Source organism: Lepus europaeus, chromosome 17 (assembly GCF_033115175.1).
Source record: "Lepus europaeus isolate LE1 chromosome 17, mLepTim1.pri, whole genome shotgun sequence".
NCBI lineage: Eukaryota > Metazoa > Chordata > Mammalia > Lagomorpha > Leporidae > Lepus > Lepus europaeus.
Window position 1 is genome coordinate 78,142,595 of NC_084843.1, and position 24,825 is coordinate 78,167,419.

At 52.1% G+C, this 24,825-nt stretch overlaps 1 protein-coding gene across 1 annotated transcript in view; it reads right to left on the reverse strand.

The window, feature by feature from the left end:
• Positions 1-24,825, reverse strand: part of WDFY4 (WDFY family member 4) — a 243,414-nt gene that overhangs the window by 196,636 nt on the left and 21,953 nt on the right. Inside the window, exons 7-11 of the mRNA XM_062214495.1 lie at positions 23,579-23,736; positions 21,402-21,854; positions 18,369-18,473; positions 15,185-15,375; positions 5,544-6,130 (exon numbers count right to left, since the gene is read on the reverse strand). Of these exons, the coding sequence (XP_062070479.1) occupies positions 5,544-6,130; positions 15,185-15,375; positions 18,369-18,473; positions 21,402-21,854; positions 23,579-23,736 (1,494 nt within the window). The remainder of the gene's footprint in view (positions 1-5,543; positions 6,131-15,184; positions 15,376-18,368; positions 18,474-21,401; positions 21,855-23,578; positions 23,737-24,825) is intronic.

Sequence of the window (24,825 nt, forward strand, 5' to 3'; positions counted from 1 at the left end):
GCCACCCAACTCACCTCACTGAGCTATAACTCAAGTTATGGCTAAAACTCACACCGAAGAGGGGACGTTGCTTTGACAGCAATGACCAGCATGAGGATGTGAGACGGCCAGCAGCAGGGGAAGACAAGAGATGGCTTAGGGGTCTCTCACAGAGCACCCACAGGTGTAAACCCCTTCCCATTGAAACCATGTGCCCTTGCAGATACGAGTTAGAGCCACAAGTGAGGTCCAAGGAGCAGGTAATCGGGCGGCTCTTTTTGCTGAGCCAAGGCAAAAATTCAGACCACAAGACCCAGCAGGAGCTAAAGCAGTCAAACAAGAAGGCAGGAACCAGGAAGGAGCAGGGGTGCCCTGCTTTGAGAGGCTCCTAGCCAGTGGTCCTCGTAAGCCACAACCCCCTCAGGCACGGCCTCCCCAGAGGCCTCCACGGCTCCAACCACCTGACGGGTAAAACCCAATCACCCTATGAGGAACCAGTGCTCTTTTTTATGAAAGCTGACACTTTACAAATCTAGAAATGACTCATTGTGAAACAAAGATGACATCAGACACAGGGCTGACTGCAAAGAATTGGGGCTGACGCAATCTGCAGGCTACGGCCTGAACTTGAACCTGCAGGCCGCGCTGTCAGAACACTGGGCAGGTCACTGTCATTGTTATGGGAATTTCCACAAAAGGCAGGAAGAACACACATAGATACACACACACACACGCAGGCTCAAATTCTGCCTATCACCAAAGGCAGCCCCACATGTGCCCATGTGACTTACTCTTTCTAAGCCATGGTTTCCTTTCTGGTAAAATTTCAAGATTTGGGAGAGAATTAAATGAAAAGAAACAGCTAGTGTCCAGCCCCCAGAGACAGTCGACAAATGACCACTGCTCTTTTATCACCTGACAGCACTGTCCTGTGGTGCTAACAAGCACTCCGCTGCTCTCCGACAGCTGGCAGAGTAGGCAGAACAAGCACACACACTGAGACCCAATACATGCAAAACGTCAGCATGCAAATTGTCAGCAAGGCCAGGGAGCAAGCCTTCTCGGACAGCTCTGCTGAACACAGGATCTGGAACCCCAGGAAAGGAATTCTCCCCAACATAAAGCAACAAGAGCAGCCTCTAGGAATCTGGCCAAGACCTGGCTTGCAAAGGGGCAGCTGCGGCCTCGCAGAGGCTTCACGTGTCTGCAGAGGTGGGATAGCCAGGAGGAGGGTGGTCTGCATGGATTCCAGGAGAAGTAAGGTCACGGGCCGAGACCGACCCCCAAGAGTCACGCACCACACAAGAAACGGGCAACGAGAGCCACAGAACCAACAGACTGTACAATGAGATTCTCAAAAGTCACAGAGGGAAACACTATGATTCATGTACTGGAAGAAATACCAGAGATAAAACAAGGAAAAGGATTCTGAAATCAGGGTGGTTTGGAAAAGGACAAATGGTACATCTAGAATTATGAAACATGATCACTGAAGTTTTAAAGACAAAACTTCCGGCCGGTGCCACAGCTCAATAGGCTAATCCTCCCCTTGCGGTGCCGGCACACCGGGTTCTAGTCCCAGTCCGGGCGCCAGATTCTGTCCTGGTTGCTCCTCTTCCAGGCCAGCTCTCTGCTGTGGCCTGGGAGTGCAGTGGAGGATGGCCCAAGTGCTTGGGCCCTGCACCCCATGGGAGACCAAGAGAAGCACCTGGCTCCTGCCTTCGGATCAGCGTGGTGCGCCGGTCACAGCGTGCCAGCCATGGCAGCCATATGGGGGGTGAACCAACGGCACAAGGAAGACCTTTCTCTCTGTCTCTCTCTCTCACTGTCCACTCTGCCTGTCAAAAAAAAAAAAAAAAAAAAAACTACCAGGGCCGGCGCTACTGCATGGTGGATAAAGCCGCTGCCTGCAGTGCTGGCATCCCATATGGGTGCTGGTTCGAGTCCTGGCTGCTCCACTTCCAATCCAGCTCTCTGCTGTGGCCTGGGAAAGCAGTGGAAGATGGCCCATGTCCTTGGGCCCCTGCACCCACATGGGAGACCCGGAAGAAGCTCCTAGCTACTGGCTTCGGATTGGCGCAGCTCTGGCCGTTGTGGCCATTGGGAGTGAACCAGCAGATGGAATACCTCTCTCTCTCTCTTTCTCTCTGTCTCTGTCTCTGTCTCTGTCTCTCTCTCTGCCTCTAACTCTTCCTTTCAAATAAATAAATAAATAAATAATATTTGGAGGAAAAAAACCCCTCCATGTCTAGATTAAACATCAGATTTGACACAGCTAATAGGAGACCCAGTGAGTTGGAAGAAAGTTGAAAAGAAATGGTGCAGGACAAACCACAGAAGGACAAAGAGAAGGAAAAGGGGGAAGGGAAGCTGAGTCACAGAGCACAGAATGGAGAAAGCAAAGCACACGTCCGGCTGTCCCAAAGTTCACAAGAGAATAAAGGGGGAGGGGGTACAATCGAGAGAGCACCCAGAACTGACAAAGCACACCCATTTCCAAATTCACACATCGAACGGGACGAATACCCAGCAGAACACACTTTAAAAATAATCCATATCCAGATGCACGGTAACAAAACTACAAAACAGGAAGAATGATGCATGGCAAATTATATTTAAAAGACGAACCATGAAAAGAGCTAATTTCTACTCAACAGCTAGGGGAACCCTTCTACGTGCTGTAAGAAATGTGAATCTGGGAAAGCTATCCTTCAACAATTAGGATAAAATAAAGGCATTTCAGACAAATGGAAACCAAAAGAGTCTGCTCCACACAAACCTTCACCAAAGAGAAGTCCGTGTACTACAAGTACATGGACGATAATCCCAAGTAGAAGGCTATGGGTGCAAGAAAAAATGGTGAGGACACATATGGAAAGTCTATTGGTAACCCCAAATGAATACTGCTAAAAGAGTAATAATAAATATATTAGTTGACGAATTAACTAAGACAAGATGGAATTAAAATACTGTACAACAGTCATGCATGGGGCTGGCATTGAGGCGCAGCAGGTTAGGCCACTGCCTGTGATGCCGGCATCCCATATGAACACCGGTTCAAGTCCCAGCTGCTCCACTTCTGATCCAGCCCTCTGCTAAGCCTCCTGGGAAGTCAGTGGAAGGTCATCCAAGTGTTTGGGCTCCTACTACCCATGTAGGAGACCTGAATGGACTTCTCCTGACTTCCTGGCTTCAGCCTGGCTCAGCCCTGGCCATTGGGACCATTTGGGGAGTGAACCAGCAGATGGAAGACCTCTCTCCCTCTCTCTCTCTCTCTTTCTGTAACTCTGCCTTTCAAATAAATAAATCTTTTTTTAAAAAAAGTAATGTATAAGTTGGAAAGAGATAATTGTATTTAATTATTAAATTATCAATTATATATAATTGCTATATTGATTATTAAATTAAATTTTTAAAAAAGATTTATTTGAAAGGCAGTTACAGAGAGGCAGAGAGAGAGAGAGAGAGAGAGAGGTCTTCCATCCACTGGTTTACTCTCTAGATGGTGGCAATGGCCAGAGCTGAGCCAATCTGAAGGCAGAAGCCAGAAGCTTCCTCCAGGACTCCCACACAGGTACAGGGGCCCAAGGACTTGGGCCATCTTCTACTATTTTCCCAGCTATAGCAGAGATCCCAGAGAGCTGGATTGGAAGTGGAGCAGCTGGGACTCGAACTGAGGCCCATATGGGATGCTGGCACTGCAGGCAGTGGCTTTACCTGCTATGCCACAGTACTGGCCCCTTAAATTTCATTTAAGAGTCCTACAGTCTTTACAGATTAATTGAAAAGAATGTGAAGATATTGTTTAAACATTATTAAAATACCTGTTAAATCATTTTAGGGCAGTCATTAAAACAATAATCATGAGGAGAATACGTTCCATGGTAGAAGAACAAAGTTAAATTAAAATAAGTAATTGAAAAGAAGGCAAGAAAAAAAATGGTTAGAAAAAGACTAACCAAAAATATGAAAACAACAAAGTGGCAATCATCCTAATATATTAATAAGTTTAAAAATGTAAATAAACCACAGTCTCCAGTTAAATGACCAAAGATATGACACTATATTTTAAAACAAAGTAAAAAAACAAAATTCTTCTCATTACAAGAGAAATACCTAAGACATCAGCACACAGAAGGGTTAAAACGAAAGGACGGGGGAAACTCCAGGCCTGCACTGAACACCAGGAAGCTGAACAAGTCCAGTCACTGCTAGAGAAAGGCAGCATTAAGATAAGACACACCACTGGTGAGAAAACAGGTCACCACACTGTGACGACAATTATCTAAGACGATATAAAAATATTAGGGGCCGGCACTGTGGCACAGTAGGTTAAGCTGCTGCCTGCAGTGCCAGCATCCCATGTGGACACTGGTTCATGTCCAGGCTGCTCTACTTCCCATCCAGCTCTCTGCTATGGCCTGGAAAAGCAGTGGAAGATGGCCCAAGTGCTTGGGCCCCTGCACCCACGTGGGAGACCCAGAAGAAGCTCCTGGTTCCTAGCTTTGGATCAGCCCAGCTCTGGCCTTTGGGGCCATTTGGGGAGGGAATCCGTGGATGGAAGACCTTTCTCTCTCTTTGTCTCTCCTTCTCTCTCTCTGTAACTCTGCCTTTCAAATAAATAAATAAATCTTTTTAAAAAAGTTCATCTAGCTCAGCAACAAATATATCAAGAAGGAATTGGTTCGTGCAGGAATGCAAGATCAGGAAACCAATTAATGGACCAGATGAACAAATGAAACCAACCAAAACTCTATGATTATCTCCAGATGTGGGGATTCCATGTGCATCCCTCCCACCCTCAGGCTCCAACACTGAAATCTCCCCATGAGGGCTCCCCTTGGAGAAAAACACGTGGTGACTCTCAGAAGGTTAGCTGGTCTCATGTCATTCCTGCTTTAGCGGAATAGGGAAAAAAAAAAAAAGCCTGCCATACTGTTGTTGTGTTCTGCAGTTTCTTTCACAACCCAACAGCGGTTTGGGGATGACCCTCTGTGCTCTGTGACTTCTGTAAACTTCCTTGTTATGCAAATGAAAGAATGAAAGTAAAAGGTTGCCTACAAAAGTCTGCTCCCATTAAGGAGTTTGGCTTTCAGAAATTAGAGAAGCAAGTGGCTGAGTTAGAGGGAGGAGAGACAGCCAGAAAGAACAGAAGACTGGGCCAGACATGTTGGTTTCTGTCCTGCAAATTGAGGGGGGCCTCACCCCACTGCTGGCAGTGCCCCGGAGAAAGAGAGAAAATCACAGAAAGCAAAAGTCCCCAGCACACCCGGGAGGGCCTGGAGCAGCTCCCAGGAGCATGGAAGACGCCAAAGGAGGAAGCAAATCTATCAGCTGAGTTGTGCCCTGGGCTCCCAGGTGCCCTGCACACATTCTCCAAGCTGTGCTGCTCAGACTGGATTTCCTGCCAGCTCCCAGCAACCTGCACTTAAAGGCAAGAAAGTCGCACAGCCATTGTGTCATTTTGTCTTCGCACCTGCTGCACCTGTGCAGGCTGCTTGGATAAGAAATGGGAGACAGAGATAGACGGATGACCCCCAAGGCAGGAGGCAGCAAAACTCTACCTTTCCTCCAGGTCTGGCCACTGCTTGAAGTTGTCTTGGGGGTCACTGCTGGCTTCTCTCTTCGGGGCATCCCCAGCCTGCTCCTGCCCGGCCCCCAGGGACTCCTTCAGGTCCCTGCGCAGGTGGAGCGTGCCGCTGGCCATGCTGTCCAGAAAGCTGAGGATCTGAAGGCAGCTCTGTGCCCTGGGAGGGAGGGGGCTGTGTGGGGAAAAGGCAGCTCTCAGCAAGTCAGCAAAAGGCCTGATCTTGGGGGAGTCGGCCGAGGGCTGCCGAGGAACCCCGTCCTCTTCCTCTGGGGGCCCGAAACAGCCCAGCAGGCAGAGGTCCTCGGCCAGCTTCTCGAAGAGCCCGCTCCTCCTGAAGAAGTCGCCGTTGACTGGGTCCAGGTGCAGGGCTGAAGACAGGGCACACAGGGTGTGCAGCACCAGCTCCAGGGTCTGCTGGGAGGACCCCGCTCCCCACGACTGTGGCGGCGGGTCCTGAAGCGAGCCCTCCAGGTCGGAGAGCAGCGACAGCAGCCCGTTGAACCCGCTGGAGACTCTGAAGGCAGCACGGCCTTTGGGGCTCTCCAGGATCCGGAGTAGAGACTGCAAACAGAGATAAAGCCGTCAAGACCAGCAGAGCCGGTGAACACGGAGCTAGGTTACCCATGGATGCCTTCTTTCAGACGACCATGCCAAAAGCCTACACCCACATCTAACTGTCCCATGTCTTCACTTAATCCAGAAAGCTTTTTCTCGGACCTCCAGCTCACACCCCACCCAGCCACCCACCCCGGGGTGGGGGGAGCGCTCACACAGCCCTCTCCGGTCCCCGAACCAAAACTCTCATCACACTCTACGGCAGCGCCTTGAAAAGCATCCCAGCTCTCTCCCCCAGCCTCATGATCTCCACCATGAGATCAGAGACCAGAGCTTGCTCACTGCTGCCGGCCTCACACGCACTTAACAACATTCCCTGCAGGGCGGCGGTGGGGGGGTGATAAACCATCCCCTCATGCTGAGCGCCAGAGCCACTACGGAACCCGCATCGAAGTGGCTTGTGACTCTCCATCACCCTCTCTGGTGGGTGCATCTGTTAGAGGAGGAGAGATAATAAAGTGAATCGACTCAAACCTGGTGTGAGAAGGCTTTCAGGGAAGAGGAATGGAATACATCGAAGTAACAGCGGGTGCTGACTGTGTGTGGCGAGCCCCTGGGTGCTACTCACAGCACAGCCTGTAGAGCCCACCGCCCTGCCCGTCACTGAGAGCCCTGTGGGGCAGGCACACTTCCATCTCCTTCCCAAGTCAAATCCCTAGTGAGCCTTTACCATATACCATTCATGGACTGCAACGCATGGTATACAGCAGGTATCCAATACTTGTTTCTAAAAGGAGGGGGCAGGAGGGCCACGTTTAAGCCATGTTCCTTCTGTGACAAAGCTTCAGAACATCAGATAAATACGAAAGATCGCCGTGTGAGTTACTTTTTGATTTACTGATCCCATAAACAGCATCAGACCCCACCTAGAATCTGCCATTTCCGCCTGTTCCCTGGAGAGTGGCAGTCAGTCCTCCTGGTTCTGCTCCGAGGCAGGAGAGAGCTTTGGAGGGTTTTACCCTTCCTGATACTTCATGCACGAATGAGACAGGAGAAGGGGGACTGTCTGAGCGGGCACAGTTTGGGGTCAACTCCGGGATGCCTTGAGACACAGTCCAGAGGGACAAAGAAAAGAAAAACTGCCCTTTGGGCAGGAGGAGTGGGCGGGGAGCAGTGATGCACCTGGAATGGCAAGGCTTGGGGTGACACGGGGAAGTCAGTGGACAAACAGAATTGGTAGCATGCAGGGAAAGGAAGGAAGGGACTGGATATAAAAGTTCACACACAAAAAAGGGGACAGGACTATGAAACAGAAGTCACATGCTTATGAAAGAGAGGTCTCCAGCTCCATTTGTAGAATGCAGGTAATGTGTCTTCTAACACCAGCGAGAGAAAAAACACCTGTCCCTGCCAGATTTTGTTCTCAGACTCTGGATTCCACTGTAAGAAACCTAAACTGGGGCCAGCGCTGCTGTGCCACAGGGTCAGCCACCGCCGACGACATGGGCATCACAGACTGCAGCGAGGGTTCAAGTCCTGGCCTCTGCACTTCTGATCAAGTTCTCTGTCAATGTGGATGGGAAGGCTAAGCAGAAGAGGTTACGATGCCGGCGCTGTGGTGCAGCGGGTTAATGCCCTGGCCTGAAGTGCCGGCATCCCAAATGGGCGCCAGTTCGAGACCCAGCTGCTCCACTTCTGATCCAGCTCTCTTACTGTGGGAAAGTAGTAGAAGATGGTCCAAGTGCTTGGGCCCCTGCACCTGCATGGGAGACCTGGAAGAAGCTCCTGGCTCCTGCTTCAGATTGGCGCAGCTCCAGCCGTTGCGGCCAATTGTGGAGTGAACCAGAGAATGGACGACCTCTCTCTCTCTCTCTCTCTCTCTCTCTGCCTCTCCTCTCTCTGTGTAACTCTTTCAAATAAATAAATAAATAATTTTTAATAAAAAAATGAAGAAGAAGAGGTTCCAAGTATGTGGGCCCCTGCCAGCCACATGGGAGACCCAGATGGAGCTCCTGACTTCTGGCTTTAGCTCGGCTCAGATGTGGCTGCCGCAGCCATTTGGGAAGTGAACCAGTAGATGGAAGATATTTCTCTGTCTGTCCCTCCTCCTCTCTCTGTTGCTCTGCTTTTAAACAAATGAAAGGAAGGAAGGAGGAAGGGAGGGAGGGAAGAAGCCAACCTGCTTGGCGGGTCATCAGTGTCACATTTAGGGCAGAACATAGGATGATCCTGGACTGTGTCACCGCACAGATTCTTTCAAAGAGGAAGAGGAATGGTGGCCCAGCAGCCGTTCGAGGGCTCCCATGGCCCCATTTGTGACATTGGATAAATTAAAAACAACAACAAAAAACAAAGACTGTAGTAACTAGGAAAGGCCATGGTTATATGTACAACAGATAAACAACATAAAGTGTGGTAAACCCTTGAAACCGATCTTTGCCTAGTTATAAAGAAGGAAAAGGGGGGGCCGGCATCTGGTCTGGCAGGTAAGACACCCGCATCCCACGACGAGTATGTGAGTTCAACTCCCAGCGGTGCTCCTGAGTCTGGGTCCCTGCCAGTGCAGGCCCTGGGTGCAAATGGTGGGTCCCCACCACCAGACTGAAATGCCAGCTCCTCATTTGGGCTTGGCCCAGTCCTGGCCACTGTGGGCATCTGGGAAGTGAGCCCACAGACAAGAGATCTCTGTTTGTCTCTCTTCCTGTCACTGTTTCTGCTCCCTAGGTGTGGGCATGTGTCTGCCTCTCAAAACATTTTTTAAAAAATAGCAACGACACTGCTTTCTCCTCCCGGATAAGGCCAAGACCTGGCTGAGTCGGATTTTGGCTCAAAGTCCAAGAGAGAATTTTGCTTGCAGACAGATCCTCAAAGACAAGCACGTATGTTGCTAGGGCAAGTGTCTTCTAGAATGTTGATTCTCCATGAGTGTGAAAGCCCACGGTATAGACCAGGGAAAGCCTTCCTCTGTGTGGACAGCCCCCAAAGCCATCTGCCCCATCCACCCACCCCTGGGGCCGAGAGAGCCTAAGGCAGGTGTGGGGAAGGTATGCCTGCCATGGTTGGACATCTCACTTCCCACAAATTACGATTTCTGCCACAGAGCTGGAAAGGCACTCTAATCCCAACACATGTGGCACTTGCAGCCCCTTCCTTCCAACTGATCACACACACACAAGGCTCCACGCTAGCGTGTGGCATGCACACGTCTCACCATCTCACCCTGACCTTGCACCTGGTCGCATGATGTGTGTGGTGAAAAATGAACCCATCTCAAACACATCCGGAAATCTCCAGCTTGATGACACGAACCTGTTTTCAGAGGCTCCCAATACTCCTTCTTGTTAAAGGCAGAGAAAACCAATGAATGAAACTGTTCTGTGAATGATAGGACATATGACAAAACAAATACCCAAGCGGGAGAATGATAGAAAGACAAAGACAAGTAGGTTATAAGCAATGGTCTGAGACCAGCGCTGTGGCACAGTAGGCTAAGTGCCCACAGCGTTGGCATCCCATATGGGCGCTGGTTCGAGTCCTGGCTGCTCCACTTCCGATCCAGCTCTCTGGTTATGACCTGGGGAAGCAATAGAAGATGGCCCAAGTCCTTGGGCACCTGCACTCATGTGGGAGACCTGCAAGAAGCTCCTGGCTCCTGGCTTCGGATTGGCCTAGCTCCAGCTGTTGCAGCCATTTGGGGAGTGAACCAGCAGATGGAAGACCTCTCCCTCCCCCTCCCCCGTGTGTCTGTAACTCTACCTCTCAGATAAATAAATAAAATATTTTTTGGATGACCATGAACCCCCTTTTCCCTCTAGGATCTGCCTTTGAATTGTCCAGCTTGCAGCCAGATACTGCTCAAAAGAACGCCATCATTCAAAGAGGGCTGAAGGCCGGTATTGTCAAAACAGAAGCTACCCAATATTGGCCTTCATCACCGTCCACTTCTCTCGAGGGCCCGCCCCCTGCAGTTCCCAGCCGGCCATTTTCTTCCTCCGTCGGGCGGGGGAGGAGGAAGGGCTGGCTGTCCTTAATTGTTGCTGTGTTTGATTTATGAAATTCCGAGTCATTATCTAAAATGGGGGTAATCTCATTAGAACTTAGACGGCTCTATTATTCCTGAGGATGGGGTTAATTTCATATTTGCAGAGTCATAAAGTAAAGAGTGCAAAATCCAATTACAAAGGCTTAATTTCATAGCGACTAAAGAGAGACATTTCTATCATAAAGGCAAATAAATACTTCGCGACTTCGGGAACCGATTTGTCAGGACCCCAGAGCCTGGGAGGAGGGTCTCCATTACTGTCATTCAACTTTGTAGGCTCATGCATCACACAGGCTTCCGAGTCCGAGGAAGGGAGTAAATTTAATCAGCCGAAGTCAAAGTAATCAGGCTAGGGTTGACACATTTCAAAGAAGGTCAGCGTTAAGCACATTTTCTCGTCCTTAACTCGGTTAGCATGTCATCGTCTCTGAGTTAGTATTCCTCCAGCTTGGATCTATAATATGGATGCCTGCAGCAAAGCGCTAACTACGTTAGGACTAACAGGATTTATTTCACATTCTATTATTTGTTATTCCTCATAATTTTCCATGTGTCATGCTGGAAGACTGGTGAGCTAATGCGATTAAGCTCCGAGTTGAACAGCTAAATGTATATTAGCAAATCAATCTGAATTTGGGCATAACCCAATCACGCCCCCCCTTCCCCCGGCCACAGAGAGGAAATTCATTTGCTTACATTATTCTTTAACTCGGTTATCGTTTGCCAGAATTAGGGGGTGAAGTCACGTGTGCTTTCGTGTCGACCTGGAAGCACCGCTGGATTTGGGAAATGACTTGCCCTTGGCTGGTCTTGCCTGGAGTGGCTGGCAGATTTTGGCACGGGGACGGGGCACAGGGATGCCACGGTGTGCTCGAGTCAACCAGGCAGCTGTGTTGGCAACCCTCTGTCAGGCATGGGGACCGCCTTTCCCCTTGCCTTCCGTACCCTCACTCCCCCATGTCCCCCTCATCCTACAGCCCACCCACTTTACCGACACAAAACCTGCAGGCAGGAGCCACTTCACTTCTCCACTTGTGTGGGTTTTTTTTGTTTTGTTTTGTTTTGTTTTTGACAGGTAGAGTGGACAGTGAGAGAGAGACAGAGAGAAAGGTCTTCCTTTTGCCGTTGGTTCACCTCCCAAGTGGCTGCTACAGCCGGCATGTTGCGGCCAGCGCGCTGCGCCGATCCGAAGCCAAGAGCCAGGTGCTTCCTCCTGGTCTCCCATGGGGTGCAGGGCCCAAGCACTTGGGCCATCCTCCACTGCACTCCCGGGCCACAGCAGAGAGCTGGACTGGGAGAGGAGCAACAGGGACAGAATCCGGTGCCCCGACCGGGACTAGAACCCGGTGTGCCGGCGCTGCAAGAGGAAGATTAGCCTAGTGAGCCGCAGCGCCGGCCACTTCTCCACTTCTAAAAGGGGAGATACAGCCAGAAACAGCTCATCTTACGTCTTTGTAGCCAAAGTGCCAAGGGGTTCTGAAGACGACTTAGAGACAAATATGTACACCATGCATCCGATCCCGTCCATGGTGAGTGAGCCTCGAGTGGACTCCTGGGGGGGGGGGGGGCATCCCGCCCCATCACCCACTGCGGCAGCAGCAGTGAGGACAACAGCAGCTCTGGGGCCTCCCTGCTGCCCAGCAGTGACGCGGCATCCAGGGAGAAGACAGCACTTGAGAGCCGGCTACGACTTTGTTAAATAAGCTCACCGCGCGTTCCCGCCTCATGGGCTCTCTTCAGAGTGCGGCTCGGAAATGATATTGAATCTGTAAAACACCATAATGGCTTTGCACTGCTAATTCTGGAGGCGCACACAGTCCTATTACCCCAGGGCTGGCACTCCAATAAGGCGTCTCTGGACTCCAGGGTCAACAAGAGGAGCCCTCCGGGAACACAGAACATTCTTCCCAACCTCGCACACAAAAACACTGCTCCCCTCCCTCCCCGAGAGGCAGAAGCACAACTCCCCTTCCTGCGGGGCTGCTGGGCGCTCACTCCAGAAACGTCAGAAACACCTGTTCACCCGGAGAAAACCCAAATTCTGGCTGCTTTGGTGGTGCCTACCCTCTTGCAATCAAACACAAGAATCAAGCTGACCTGAGACACAGGAAAACGCAACAGGCAGTGTGGCGCAGTGGAAAGACCGCTGGACTTCCAGCTGCCAGCCTTAAGCAAACAACCTCGCCATTAACCGGTCGTGTGACATTAGTCCAGTCACTGAGGCTCTCTGGATGCTTCTCTTTGTCCAAGCCAAGAGGGCTTCAAAGTTTGTGCAAAGTGCATGCTACAGCTAAATTATGCCTAGATTTCAATTCTTTTTTGCACCAGAATAAACTTAGCTTCATTCCACTTTTCCTAAATTTTTCAAGTACCCATTTTTTATTAGATGCCTGGACCACACTGAGGCCGGTGTTGCAACATCGTGTGGGTTAAGAAGCTAATGCCAGGGGCTGGCGCTGTGGTGCAGCGGGTTAAAGTCCTGACCTGCAGTGCCAGCATCCCATATAGGCGCCGGTTCAAGTCCTGGCTGCTCCTCTTCCAATCCAGCTCTCTGCTATGGCCCGTGAAAGCAGTAGAAGATGGCCCAGGTCCTTGGGCCCCTGCACCCACATGGTAGACTCAGAAGAAGCTTCTGACTCCTGGCTTCAGATTGGCTCAGCTCCTGCCCCTGCAGCCATTTTGGGGAGTGAACCAGTGGGATGGAAGACCTCTCTCTCTCTCTCTCTCTCTCTCTAATTCCGTCTTTCAAATAAATAAGACAATTCTTTAAAAAAAGAAAGAAGCTAATGCCAGCATCCCATATGGGCACTTGTTGGAGTCCTGGTTACTCCACTTCTGATCCAGCTCCCTGCTAATGCACCTGGGAAAGTAGCAGACAATCAATGGCCCAAGTGCTTGGGCCCCTGCCACCCATGTGGGAAACCTGGATGAAGCTCCCAGCTCCTGGCTTCAGCCTAGCCCGGCCCTGGCTGTTGCAGCCATCTGGGAAATGAAACAGCAGATGGAAGACCTCTCTTTGTGTGTGTGTGTGTGTCTCCTTTTCAAATAAATAAACAAATCTTAAAAAAAAAAACATTGGACCCCATGAAATGTAAGGTCCTGTCCAACTCTAAATTTGCATTTACTCTTCTTCTTATCTATTTAGAAAATTAACTTGAGAGACAGAGAGGAGAGAGAGAGAGAGAGGGAGAGGGAGAGGGAGAGGGAGAGAGAGAGAGAGAGAGAGAGAGAGAGAGAGAGAGAGAATACTCCTATCTGCGGACCCAAATGCTCACGTGGCCAGGGCTGGGCTGGGGCTAAACCCAGCAGCCAGGAGTTCAATCCAGGTCTCCCACAGGGGCCCCATTACTGAAGGCCTCCCTGCTGCTCCCCACAGTGTGCCTGAGCTGGAGTCAAAAGGCAGAGTGAAGAATCAAGCACAGTTCTCCAACGTGGGACACTGGAATCTTCTCCAGTAAGCTAAACACCCACCAGAAACTTCTACCAGTTCTTGGTATTCCTCTGCCTTCTTTTACTCTCTGCCTTGCCATCCTTTCAACTCCTGTAATTATGGCATGCAAGTGTCTTTCTAAAGACAATTAAGTCTCCTTTTGTTTCCTATACATCATCTGCGCTGGTATGTGGGTCCATAACCTAGGTTCAATAACCTAGGTTTTTGTTGTCTGTGAAGGCGTGATCATTGTGGCTGTAAAGTCACCAGTGGAGGGACCACTCGTGATGCCATGGCCACATGAAGCCCCGATGGCCAGAGCAACCATGTCAACGTCTGATACTGGCCCTACAGAGGAACGAAGTCAAGGAACCAAACGCCATTTTCTACATTGTAAAAATATTCCGTACAGAGATATCCCCATATATAAATAAGTTAGGTTGATGGTTACCACATCTGGGGAGTCGGAGCAACTCCCCTTTTTTTTAATCCATCAGTAATCAGGTGGGGTTCGTCAATGACACATAAACGCAGCGTGGGCAGTCGTGTTGTTTTATGCACGGAAAGTCCCAGAGTGAGCTCCCAGGGTGGAAGTCCACCTTACCGCTGCTCTTTCCTCCAACAACACAATACAAAGAAAACCGCACAGACCCCAAGGCACAAAAGGAACAGGAAGAAGGAACAGCACCGAAATCGGGACTGGAGTGGGGCGGATGGAGGGGAGGGGTGATATTTATGACAGCCCCTCAACTACTCCGAGGCCCTTTGGTGATTCGTTGCAAGCCAGCCGAAGCCTCTAGTTCACGCCATCACTCAAGGGTCCCAAGCCAGTCTCGCTCGCCCCCTGCACCACTTCCACACACCTGACCACTCTGCACTTCCTCTCCCAGCTCACGCGCCCCCACCTCTGCGAGCCTCCCCCACCCCGCTTCTCTGCTCCCACAGCAGCCCATGCTCAGTGTCTGCCCAGGACACTGACCGCCCTGCAAAGGAACCGTGGCTCACGCGTCTGTGAGCTCCCAGCTGCTCAGGCCTATGTCTCGTTCCACGAACGCCCCAGACACTCTGCATCAGATTTGGCCACTGCGAGACGCTCGAGGGACTCAAGCCAACCAGGCAGCTGTGTTGGCCACCAACAAGGCTCCCTGTCTACAGCAAACAGTGTCACTAGCTGCCTAGCCAGGAACTACATTTCCCATCACCCCTTGCATCCAGCTGGGTCTTGCCAGCCAAGGACTACATTCCCATCATCCCTTGCATCCAGGTGGGTCCTGCCCAGCGTTCTGCCGAACTGTCTGCCAATTCTAGACCTGAACAAGGATGCCTTGTGCAGTTCCCCGGGGTCTCTCCCTCTCTGATCTGCTGGCTGAGTTAAGACAGCCAGGTGACAGCTGTCTCCGGGTGACAGTCCCCCAATCACTGACTGGACTAAACCCCAGAAAGAAGTCTCTAGTGTGTCAGGCTGTTGAGGACGTAGGGTCTGCTGCCACAGCAGCGGGCACCGCCTAAGAGGACAGTGGCCAGCCGTGTGAATGGATGAGTATGCGTGAGCCCCCTGGTGCCTATTCACGGGAGGCTGGGAAATCACCTTCAGGAGGTCCAGTTTGAGTGGCAGCTCCCCCTGAGTGGACGAGCACAGGGCGCCCACGATGATGCTCATGTATTCCTCGGCGTTGATCACGGACAGCTGCTCCAGGATGCTGAGCGCGGCCGCCCGGTAGCTCTCGTCATCCAGGAAGATCTTGATGAAGGGCACCATGCCATGGTCCTTCAGGACAACTGCGGGCCAGACGGACAGGATGGGGCCGCAGCCAGGGCAGAGGGCCGGGGCAGGGGAATCAGAGCCTTAGCATAAATCTCGAGGAAAGCATTCTCTTAAAATGTTCAGGGAGTTGGCGCTGTGGCGTAGCAGGTTAAAGCCACCGCCTGCAGGTCCGGCATCCCATATGGACACTGGTTTGAGTTCCAGCTGCTCCATTTCCCATCCAGCTCTCTGCTGTGGCCTGGGAAAGCAGTGGAAGATGGCCCAAGTCCTTGAGCCACTGCACCTGCTCAGGAGACTGGGAGGAAGCTCCTGGCTCCTGGCTTTGGATCTGCACAGCTCCAGCCATTGCGGCCAACTGTGGCACTAGTGAACCATCGGATGGAAGACCTCTCTCTCTCTCTCTCCCTCTCCCTCTCTCTCTCTCTCTCTCTCTCTGTGTGTGTGTAATTCTGACTTTCAAATAAATAAATAAATCTTTTTAAAAAAAAAGAAAATACTTCTTTAAAAAATCTTTTGACCACTATCTGCCCATAGAAGATAAGATCAAGATAGCAGAAACACACTCTAGAGAGTCTCTGTACAATAAAACTAGATCTACCTCTCCCTTCATTTCCCAGCAGTGTCTCCTCTCTCTGCCACAGTTCTAGCGGGAAGCAAACCAGCACCCAAGGTAAGGACGGATTTGCTTCCAGGTAGAATGGGGTGGGGGACATAAGGAAGCCGGCTGGTGGTACATTTTTGCTGTGAAGCAGTTCCAAGCGTTTCCTCCCCCAGGATCGCTATGTGGAGCCATCTGTCTGGAACAGGAGCTATCCAGGAATGGCATGCTTCAAATGGCTCCCTGTGGATTTCAGCAGGTCCACTCCACTTCAGGCAGGGCTGCTCCAGGTATGGGCCGGTGCTTCCTACATGAAAACCCCCTTCAAGGGAGATCCCTGGGGCCATGCATTTCATGCATTTGGCCTGATGGTTAAGATGTGGGTCAGGATGACCCTGTACCACATCAGAGTCCCTGGGTTTGGTCCCCAGCTCTGGCTCATGACTCCAGCTCTCTGCTAAGCTGGATGCAGGGAGGTGAGTGATCCAGGTGGGAGGCCCAGACGGAGTCTGCGGCTCCCAGCTTCAGCATTTGGGGAATGAATTGGGGGGGGGGGTATCTATCTATCTTTTATTAATTAATTAATATATTCTTTTTTTTTTGACAGGCAGAGTTAGACAGAGAGAGAAACAGAGAGAAAGGTCTTCCTTCCATTGGTTCACCCCCCAAATGGCCACTACAGCTGGCGCTGCACCAATCCAAAGCCAGGAGCCAGGTGCTTCTCCTGGTCTCCCATGTGGGTGCAGTGCCCAAGGACCTGGGCCATCCTCCACTGCACTCCCGGGCTACAGCAGAGAGCTGGACTGGAAGAGGAGCAACCGGGACAGAACCAGCGCCCCAACCGGGACTAGAACTTGGGGTGCTGGCGCCGCAGGCGGAGGATTAGCCTAGTGAGCCGCAGCGCCAGCCTAGTATATTCTTTAATTAAGCAGATCCTGGCACTCTTCCTAGGTCCACTACTAATAAAATGTTTGGGAGTTGGCCTAGAAATGTGCCTCTTAACCAGCACCTCCACAGAACCCTTTGCAGACTGATACTAGAGATTCCTTCTGCAATAATGAAATGACCAACCTTTTACATCTGGGAGAATCAACCCGTGAAGGCCTCAGATAAAGATGGCCAAATCACCAAACCCACTCATGCGACGTTGTTGGTGCATTTCTTATATAACATATAAATATATACATATTGTGCATTTGTTCTTTAAGGACTTGGAACTCACACGATCTTAGGAAACTAAAATGTGTTGGTGCATGGAGCTGTTGACTCCAGCATGGGCAGTGAGTACATCAGATTATACGTCTTATAAATGACTAGCTGTCTTTGCCTGTTTTATGCTTGGGGCCTACATTTTTTGAAAGTACTGTAGTAAGTGCAGGTTTTACTTGAAAATGGGGGAGGGTGTCCCTGTGATCTCATGCATTTAAAAAATGTTAGACCGGGGCCAGCTCTGTGGCATTGTGGGTAAAGCCAACACCTGCAGTGCCAGCAACCCATATGGACACTAGTTCGAGACCCAGCTACTCCATTTCCAATCCAGCTCCCTGCTAATGTACCCTGGAAAGCAGCAGAGGATGGCCAAAGTGCTTAGGCTCCTGCCACCCACGTGGGAGACTGGGAAGAAGCTCCTGGCCTCTGGCTTCAGCCTGGCCCATCCCTGGCCATTGCAGCCATTTGGAAAGTGAACCAGTGGGTGGAAGACACCTCTCTCTCTCTCTCTCTCTCTCTCTCTCCCTCTCCCTCTCCCTCTCTCTCTCTCTCTCTGTAATCTCTGCTTTTCAAATAAATAAATAAATAAATCTTTAAAAGAAAATGCTAGATTAAGCATAGCCTCATTGATCACTAACTTTATTTCATATCCTTAGAAGTAGAGAGCACCGACTAAGGTGTCTACCAACGTATTGATGATCCCTGAACACCAACCAGCAGGCGGACATTGGTCCTGGGGTCAGCGCTGGTTCTTCCTTGAACATGAACTTATTTTAAAATTTTTTTTTGACAGGCAGAGTGGACAGTGAGAGAGGGCGAGACAGAGAGAAAGGTCTTCCTTTTCCGTTGGTTCACCCCTCAACGGCGGCTGTGGCTGGCACACCGCGCTGATCTGAAGCCAGGAGCCAGGTGCTTCCTCCTGGTCTCCCATGGGGTGCAGGGCCCAAGGACCTGGGCCATCCTCCACTGCACTCCTGGGCCACAGCAGAGAGCTGACCTGGAAGAGGGGCAACCGGGACAGAATCCGGCGCCCCAACCGGGACTAGAACCTGGTGTGCCGGCGCCACAGGCACACCTAGTATGCCTAGCCTAGTGAGCCGCGGCGCTGGCCGAACATGACCTTTGAACACTGACCCAGGTCAGCAGGAAACCATCCATGCTTTCCGAAGCAATGGCCAGGAAGACTGGATATACCTTTACCTGCATTTCGCACCGAGCCTTTCAAGAGTGTGACCACGACGTTCAGCATCACGCAAGTGAGTTCTCTCTCTGGGTTCTGAGCGCCAGGACTCGACTCTTTGTTTCCTGCCATGTTTCAGAAACAACAAGAACAATTAAGCACCATGGTATGACCCCAGATCTCTGACTTCTGTTAGTTTTCTGTCCTCTGCAGGAGACGTGAGTTCAATGCTTCCAACACGGGGGAGCGTGCCTCCCAGGCCATGAGTTAACCCTGCCGCACTCTCCCAGCAATGGCTTCTCCAACTTGACCTCAGCAGCAACCCATGGACGGTTTGTTATAGAAACCCAGAGCCCCGGGCTAGGCTTCATGAGTCTTGAGTGAGGTCCGATCATTTGCTTTTCTAACAAGATCCCCGGTGGCGCTGTTCGGGCTGGTGTGGGGACCACTCTTAGAGAAGCGCTGTCAGGATTCATACGCAGACCCTTGCCTCCTTCACGTTCCTCTCCCGACTTCAAAGAGTTTGCCATTCATACCTTGGAGGGAGGACTCCAGCTCACACCTGAGCTCTGGAGAAGCTCGCGAGATTCTGGAGTAGAGCCAGCACCGTGGCACAGTCAGTTAAGCTGCCATGTGCAACGCCAGCATCCCATCCCACATGGGCACCGGTTTGAGTCCCGGCTGCTCCACTTCCGATCCAGCTCCCTGCTAATGCACCTGGGAAAGCAGCAGAAGATGGCCCATGTGCTTGGGCCCCTGCTACCCATATGGGAGACCTGGATGAAGCTGCAGGATCCTGGCTTCAGCCTGGCCCAGCTCTGGCTGTTGTGGCCATTTTGGGAGTGAACCAGCAGATGGAAGACCTCTCTCTATCTCACTCTGTAACTCTACCTTTCAGATAAATATAATAAATCTTATAGAGAAGAGAGAGAGGGAGAAAGATTTGGAATAAAGAGGAGGCTCGCTGGATCCACAAGGGCAAAACCAGGCTTCCTGGTGCACCCCTGATTCCCCAGTGCCAGGAACATGCCTGACACAAATCAGAAGCCCAACACATACTTGGGGAATGGGCAGAGTTTCTGAGCCAGCGGACAGAGCAGCTCAGAAACACGAGATGTTTTTAATGAGATGCTTCTGAAAACACGCATTTAACAACCGAAACCACAAAGTAAGAGTGGCTGCAGCAGCTCACACGGAGTTCAGATTCTCCTAAGAGGGGTCACAGCTCTGGGAAACAAAGCCACCCCCAGCTACGACCACACAGAAACACGAAAGGAAAAGGCCAAGCAAAGTGTTCGCAGGGAGCCACCGGGCAAGGCAAGGTGGCCAACAAGTGACTCCTCTCACAAAGGGGTTGAAAACAAGAGGGTGCCGAGCAGTCATGAGAAGCACCTAGCCAAACACGGTGCAGGGCCTGGCGGCAGGGCCCAGACACACAGAGCCTCCTGGGGCTCATCCACCCACAGCCCTGTTCCTGGAGAGGGTCCTGCACTCGTCCTGGAGGGCCTCTGGGTCCCCCACGCAGGAGCACCGGGGCCACAGGCCCACGGGGACGAACGCCTCTGGGACACCTGCCACATACCAGACCCAACAGCAGGTGTTTTCAGGTACCTCCTCGTTCCATTCTCACAACAGGGCATTGATGCAAATGGGACCACCTGCACCTTGCAGAGCAGGAAAGAGGCCCACGTTAGGGACGAGGGAACCTACTCAGGGCCTCCCAGCCTGTGGCTAACACAGCCAGGACTGCGGCTCCAGTGGGCAGACTCCAATCCCCTTCTCCCTCCTGCAGCTTCTTCCTCTCTGGGAGGCTCAGGACACAGACAGAGCAACGACCTTGGCTTGAGGCTGAAGCACAATCCCCAGAGCAGCTCAAGGCTCGAGCCCTCGGCTCCTCCCAGACAGTGCAATGGGAGAAGAGAGGACGGGAAGGTAAGAGGCCAGGCTCCTGCAACCCAGCATCCTGCTCCAGGTTGATACCCTGCAGGTGTCAACACATGGGGTGGACACCACGAGGAGGGGAAGGGGGCTTTCACACCCTCCTTCGTGTTTGTAAGGTGGTGCAGGCGGGAGGCACAAGCACCATGCAGTGATCCCAGCAGCATAAGTGGGGCCAAGAAACAGCCCCGGCCCCTAGCTCACTGTGCACCCCCATGAGGACACAAGGGACCTAGACAGGATCCCACAGTGCAGGGGTTGCAGTAAGAGCAAGGGGGGCATTGCCAAGGAGCCAGGGGGCACACAAAGATGGGACCAAGATGCAGAGGGAGGTGCCTGGCCAGCGAAGCACTGGTGGGTCACCCCAACAGCACAGAGTGAGCCAAGTCAGACCCTCTCACTCCTAGCAGACCCCATAGGACCCCTAGAAGCCCAGGCCCCTTTTTTATTTTTATTTTTATTTTTATCTGACAGGCAGAGTTAGACAGTGAGAGAGAGACAGAGAGAAAGGTCCTCCCTCCGTGGGTTCACTCCCCCAATGGCCACCATGGCTGGCGCTACACCGATCTGAAGCCAGGAGCTTCCTCCCGGTCTCCCATGCGGATGCAGGGACCCAAGCACCTGGGCCATCCTCTGCTGCCCTGCCGGGCCACAGCGGAGAGCTGGACTGGAAGAGGAGCAACCAGGACCAGTACCCGGCGCCCCAACCGGGACTAGAACCCGGGATGCTGGTGCCGCAGGCGGAGGACCAGCCGAGCGAGCCACGGCGCAGGCCGCCCAGGCCCCTTTGAGCTCCTGCTCCCTTCCACTGCCCCTGCTGTCTTGCCATCTACAAACCTAGTGTCCAGGGCAGGAGACGCTGAAAGCTGAGGATTCACCGGGCCCACGTTAGCCCCAGGCCTGTGGAAAGTTGCACCTGTCCCTCCGGCCTCCTCACAGGGAGAATGGGAGGCTCCTGTGTGTCCTGAGGGCACCTTCCCTGGCACCCTGTGGCATGGGCTCATTCACTTTGATTGTTGCAGCGGAAGGCGGCTGGCCTGGCACACAGACCAGGCCAAGTGAACACTGACCCCAGGCCATCCACCCACCTCCCTCTCGGGACAGCTGGACAGCACCTGACTTCCTCATGATCTTGGCCTGCTTCCGCAGCTGGGCCAGCAGCAGGCCCAGGAGCCCCGAGTCCCGGAAGATGTCAGTGAAGAGCGGATCCTTGCCCGCAATCCTGAGGACACTCCGCAGGGCCACGAGGGTGCAGGAAGGCACAGGGCTCTCCTTGATCAGACGCTGCACCTTGCGCAGGATCTCGTGTGGCACGTAGTGCAGCTCAAACACCAGCGCCTCCAGCAGCTGGAAGAAGTGCACCTGCACCGGCACCGGCTTCAGGGCCACAATCTCCACAAACTGCGAGATGGGCTGCAGCGTCCACTCCAGCAGGAAGAAGTTGCGAGCATTCCAGGTCCACATGGTCCTGATGGCCAACAGCACTTGCATGCAGAGGACAGAGTCGCTGGCCTTGTGGAAGACACTCTGCAAGACCTGGAAGGCCTGGAGATTCTTAACGGTCACCCCTGAAAATGGACACAAGAACAAGCCCCGCCCCAGTCAGTTCTCCCGCCTCTGTCTAGAAACATGAGCTTGGGTTATCACGAGACTGTGGCATTTCAGGTTGAGCTTCCCAGCTCCTATGCACACATTGCCTATCTGAAATCCAGAAACACCAGCAGCCAGGCTGCGAGGCAAGCTAGAGCATACAATGCGAGACACAGCAGATAACCGAGTACTCCAGCTGTGGCCACTGAGAATGGAGCTGTCCCGTGAGTGTCAGATAGACTCTGGACTCCTGAGACACAGCACGAGCAAAGATTGAATCCGGTCCTACTAACAGTCATTTGTATGGTAATACTGGGGACATACTGCGTGAAATAAAATACATGCCCCAGAATAATTTAACCTGTGTTTTTTTGTTACCATTTAAAAGTCAGAAATACGACCTGCAATGTATTTCCATTGGATGGCTCTGGGCTGAGAGGATTGGTTTCCATTGATTAAAAGCAAATGATCTTAAAGATGACTACGCACAGTCAGCTTCGTTCCTAGACAAGCTGTCCAATACATGCACCTCACTAACCCATCTCAGTCCTTCCCTCCAGGTTGCAGGTTAAGCCTCATTCTCTCTCACCCGGGAGACCCTTGCTCAGAAAGCTCCCGGCTCCCATCGCTCTCTGCCTTGGATGCCAGAGATGCTTCTGAAACTCCTGGCTGATCGGACCCCTGCCACAGGGTGTCCCGCCCCCTAGTGCTTCTCCACCTGGCCCCTGCAGCTCTGCAGCCTCCCTGCCTCTTTCTACAGAGCCCTTATTTCTCCAGCCTCACCCTACTCTGTTTCAGGCACCATGCCTCTCCAGGCTGCACCTGCTGGCTGCACCCCTTCCGACAACCCTCACTTAGCCCTCAGTACTCACTCCAGGACCCTGGGAGGCAGCAAGCAACTGGGTTCTTGCCACCTCTCTGGGAGACCAGGATTGTAGCCTTGGTCCAACTCTGACTACTGTGGACATCTGGAGAGTGGACAGTGGAGGGAAAGTCTATCTGTCTCTCTGCTTCTCAAATAAAAAAAAAAAAGTGCCAATTCTTCTTGATCAGATCAGTGATTTCAGAGAGAATATGGATAAAGCTGGAAATTGGCACAATGTCACAAGGTCTGTAAAAAACTTCCACTGGCCAGAGTTTCCTGATTGTCCCAGCTCATGTCATGGCCAAAACATTTACCACCTACTCATGTAGCAGACCACAGCCCAGTGTAAGTGTGACAGTCCCTACAGAGGACTTTCAGGGGGCAGACTCCTGGCCGGTTCACACAGCATGGGGCAGAGGGCCAGCAGCCTGAATGCTGATTCAGTTCATCAGCCAATCGGTATCCCAAAGCACAGAGGAGTCACTGACTCCGACCACGGGTGGCTCTCCCAGGTCCCCACTGTGCAAGCACAGGGGACCGAGCAAGGCACAGCAGAGGCTGGGGCAGCACCGTGGCCTCTCCCATTCCTCGAGAACCTCTGCTTATTAAAGCAATGCTTCTTCTCAGCTCTACGGAAGACAAACTCCCTCATATGCACATCGGGAAAATCCACGCAAGGGACCCCGTAAGACCCACAGGTAATTCTCCCCAAAGGTTACGCCAGAACCAGACCCTCCTGCGGCACCGGCAGGTGCGCAAGAAGGGACATGACCTTCGTAGCCTTGCCAGGGCACGGCTCTCACTCTCCCACTCACCCAGAGACACAGAAGCACCCACCAGTAGCCTCGTGATTGAACTTGAAGCCGTCAAGTTGAGGGTAAGTGACGCTGTCAAACACTTTCAGCTCCGACCTCCCGCAGGTCGTCAGCCATACCACCAGCCCGACCAGCTCCTCCAGGTGGTGGTCTTCTTCCCCTGGGGCCAGCCCGTCGTACCTGTGGGGACAGATGAGGCCGGCTCCCTGCACCTCTGCAGAGACAACACAGATCTGCCATGGTGAGGAAGACCCAGGGTCAAGCTGGTTCGGCAAATAGGCAAGGAACTTGGTGCCCTGGACAAACACCACTGTGTCAGCAAACATCGGCCTCGGGCCTAAATGCAGTCAGAACACTCAGCCCCTCCTTCATCTACAGTTTTGTTTTCCGTCTGAAAATACGGACTTGGAAAATTTTAGAGGTAAATTTATAAGCATGAAATCACTTTTATTAGTTTGCCATTCTAATTACCCTGTTTCATTATTAGTTGTTGATCTTTTATTGTGTCTAATTTATAAGTTGAACCTGTCATGGGTGTGTATGGACAGGAAAATAGTGACTCATACAAGGTTCTGGGCTCAGGGCCGGCTGGCACTGTGGTATAGCAGGTAAAGCGGCTGCCTGCAGGGCCAGCATCCCATATGGGTGCCAGTTCAAGTCCCGGCTGCTCCACTTCCAATCCAGCTCTCTGCTATGGCCTGGGAAAGCAGTAGAAGATAGCCCGAGTCCTTGGGCCCCTGCACCCATGTGGAAGACCTGGAAGAAGTACCTGGCTCCTGGCTTCGGATCAACACAGCCCCAGCCATTGCAGCCACTTGGGGAATGAACCAGCGACAGAAGACCTCTCTCTCTCTCTCTCTCTCTCTCTTTCTCTCTCTCTCTCTCTCTCTCTGCCTCTCCTTTTCTCTGTGTGTAACTCTCAAATAAATAAATAAATCTTTAAAAAAAAAAAAATCCAGGCTCTCCCTGGTTTCAGGCAGGTACTGGGTGCTTTGGAACTTTTCCCCCACAGCTAAGGAGTAAGTGCTGTATACAAGAAGCTGTGAAAAGCTACAGCGCCTGCTCCAGGAAGCCCACTCCCCCACATCTATGTGTTTCAGGCACCAGCAGCGCAGGGACTTCTGCGAAAGGAGAGACTTCCCACTTCCAAAGAGCGGCAAAGGGAAGGGAGGGGAAGACCTGGGTTTTGCTGGAGCCTGTGTGGACGTGAGGCTGGGGCTGCTTTGGCTCCAGCTACCGGCAGGCAGGCGGCTGCCTTGCTCTCCTCCT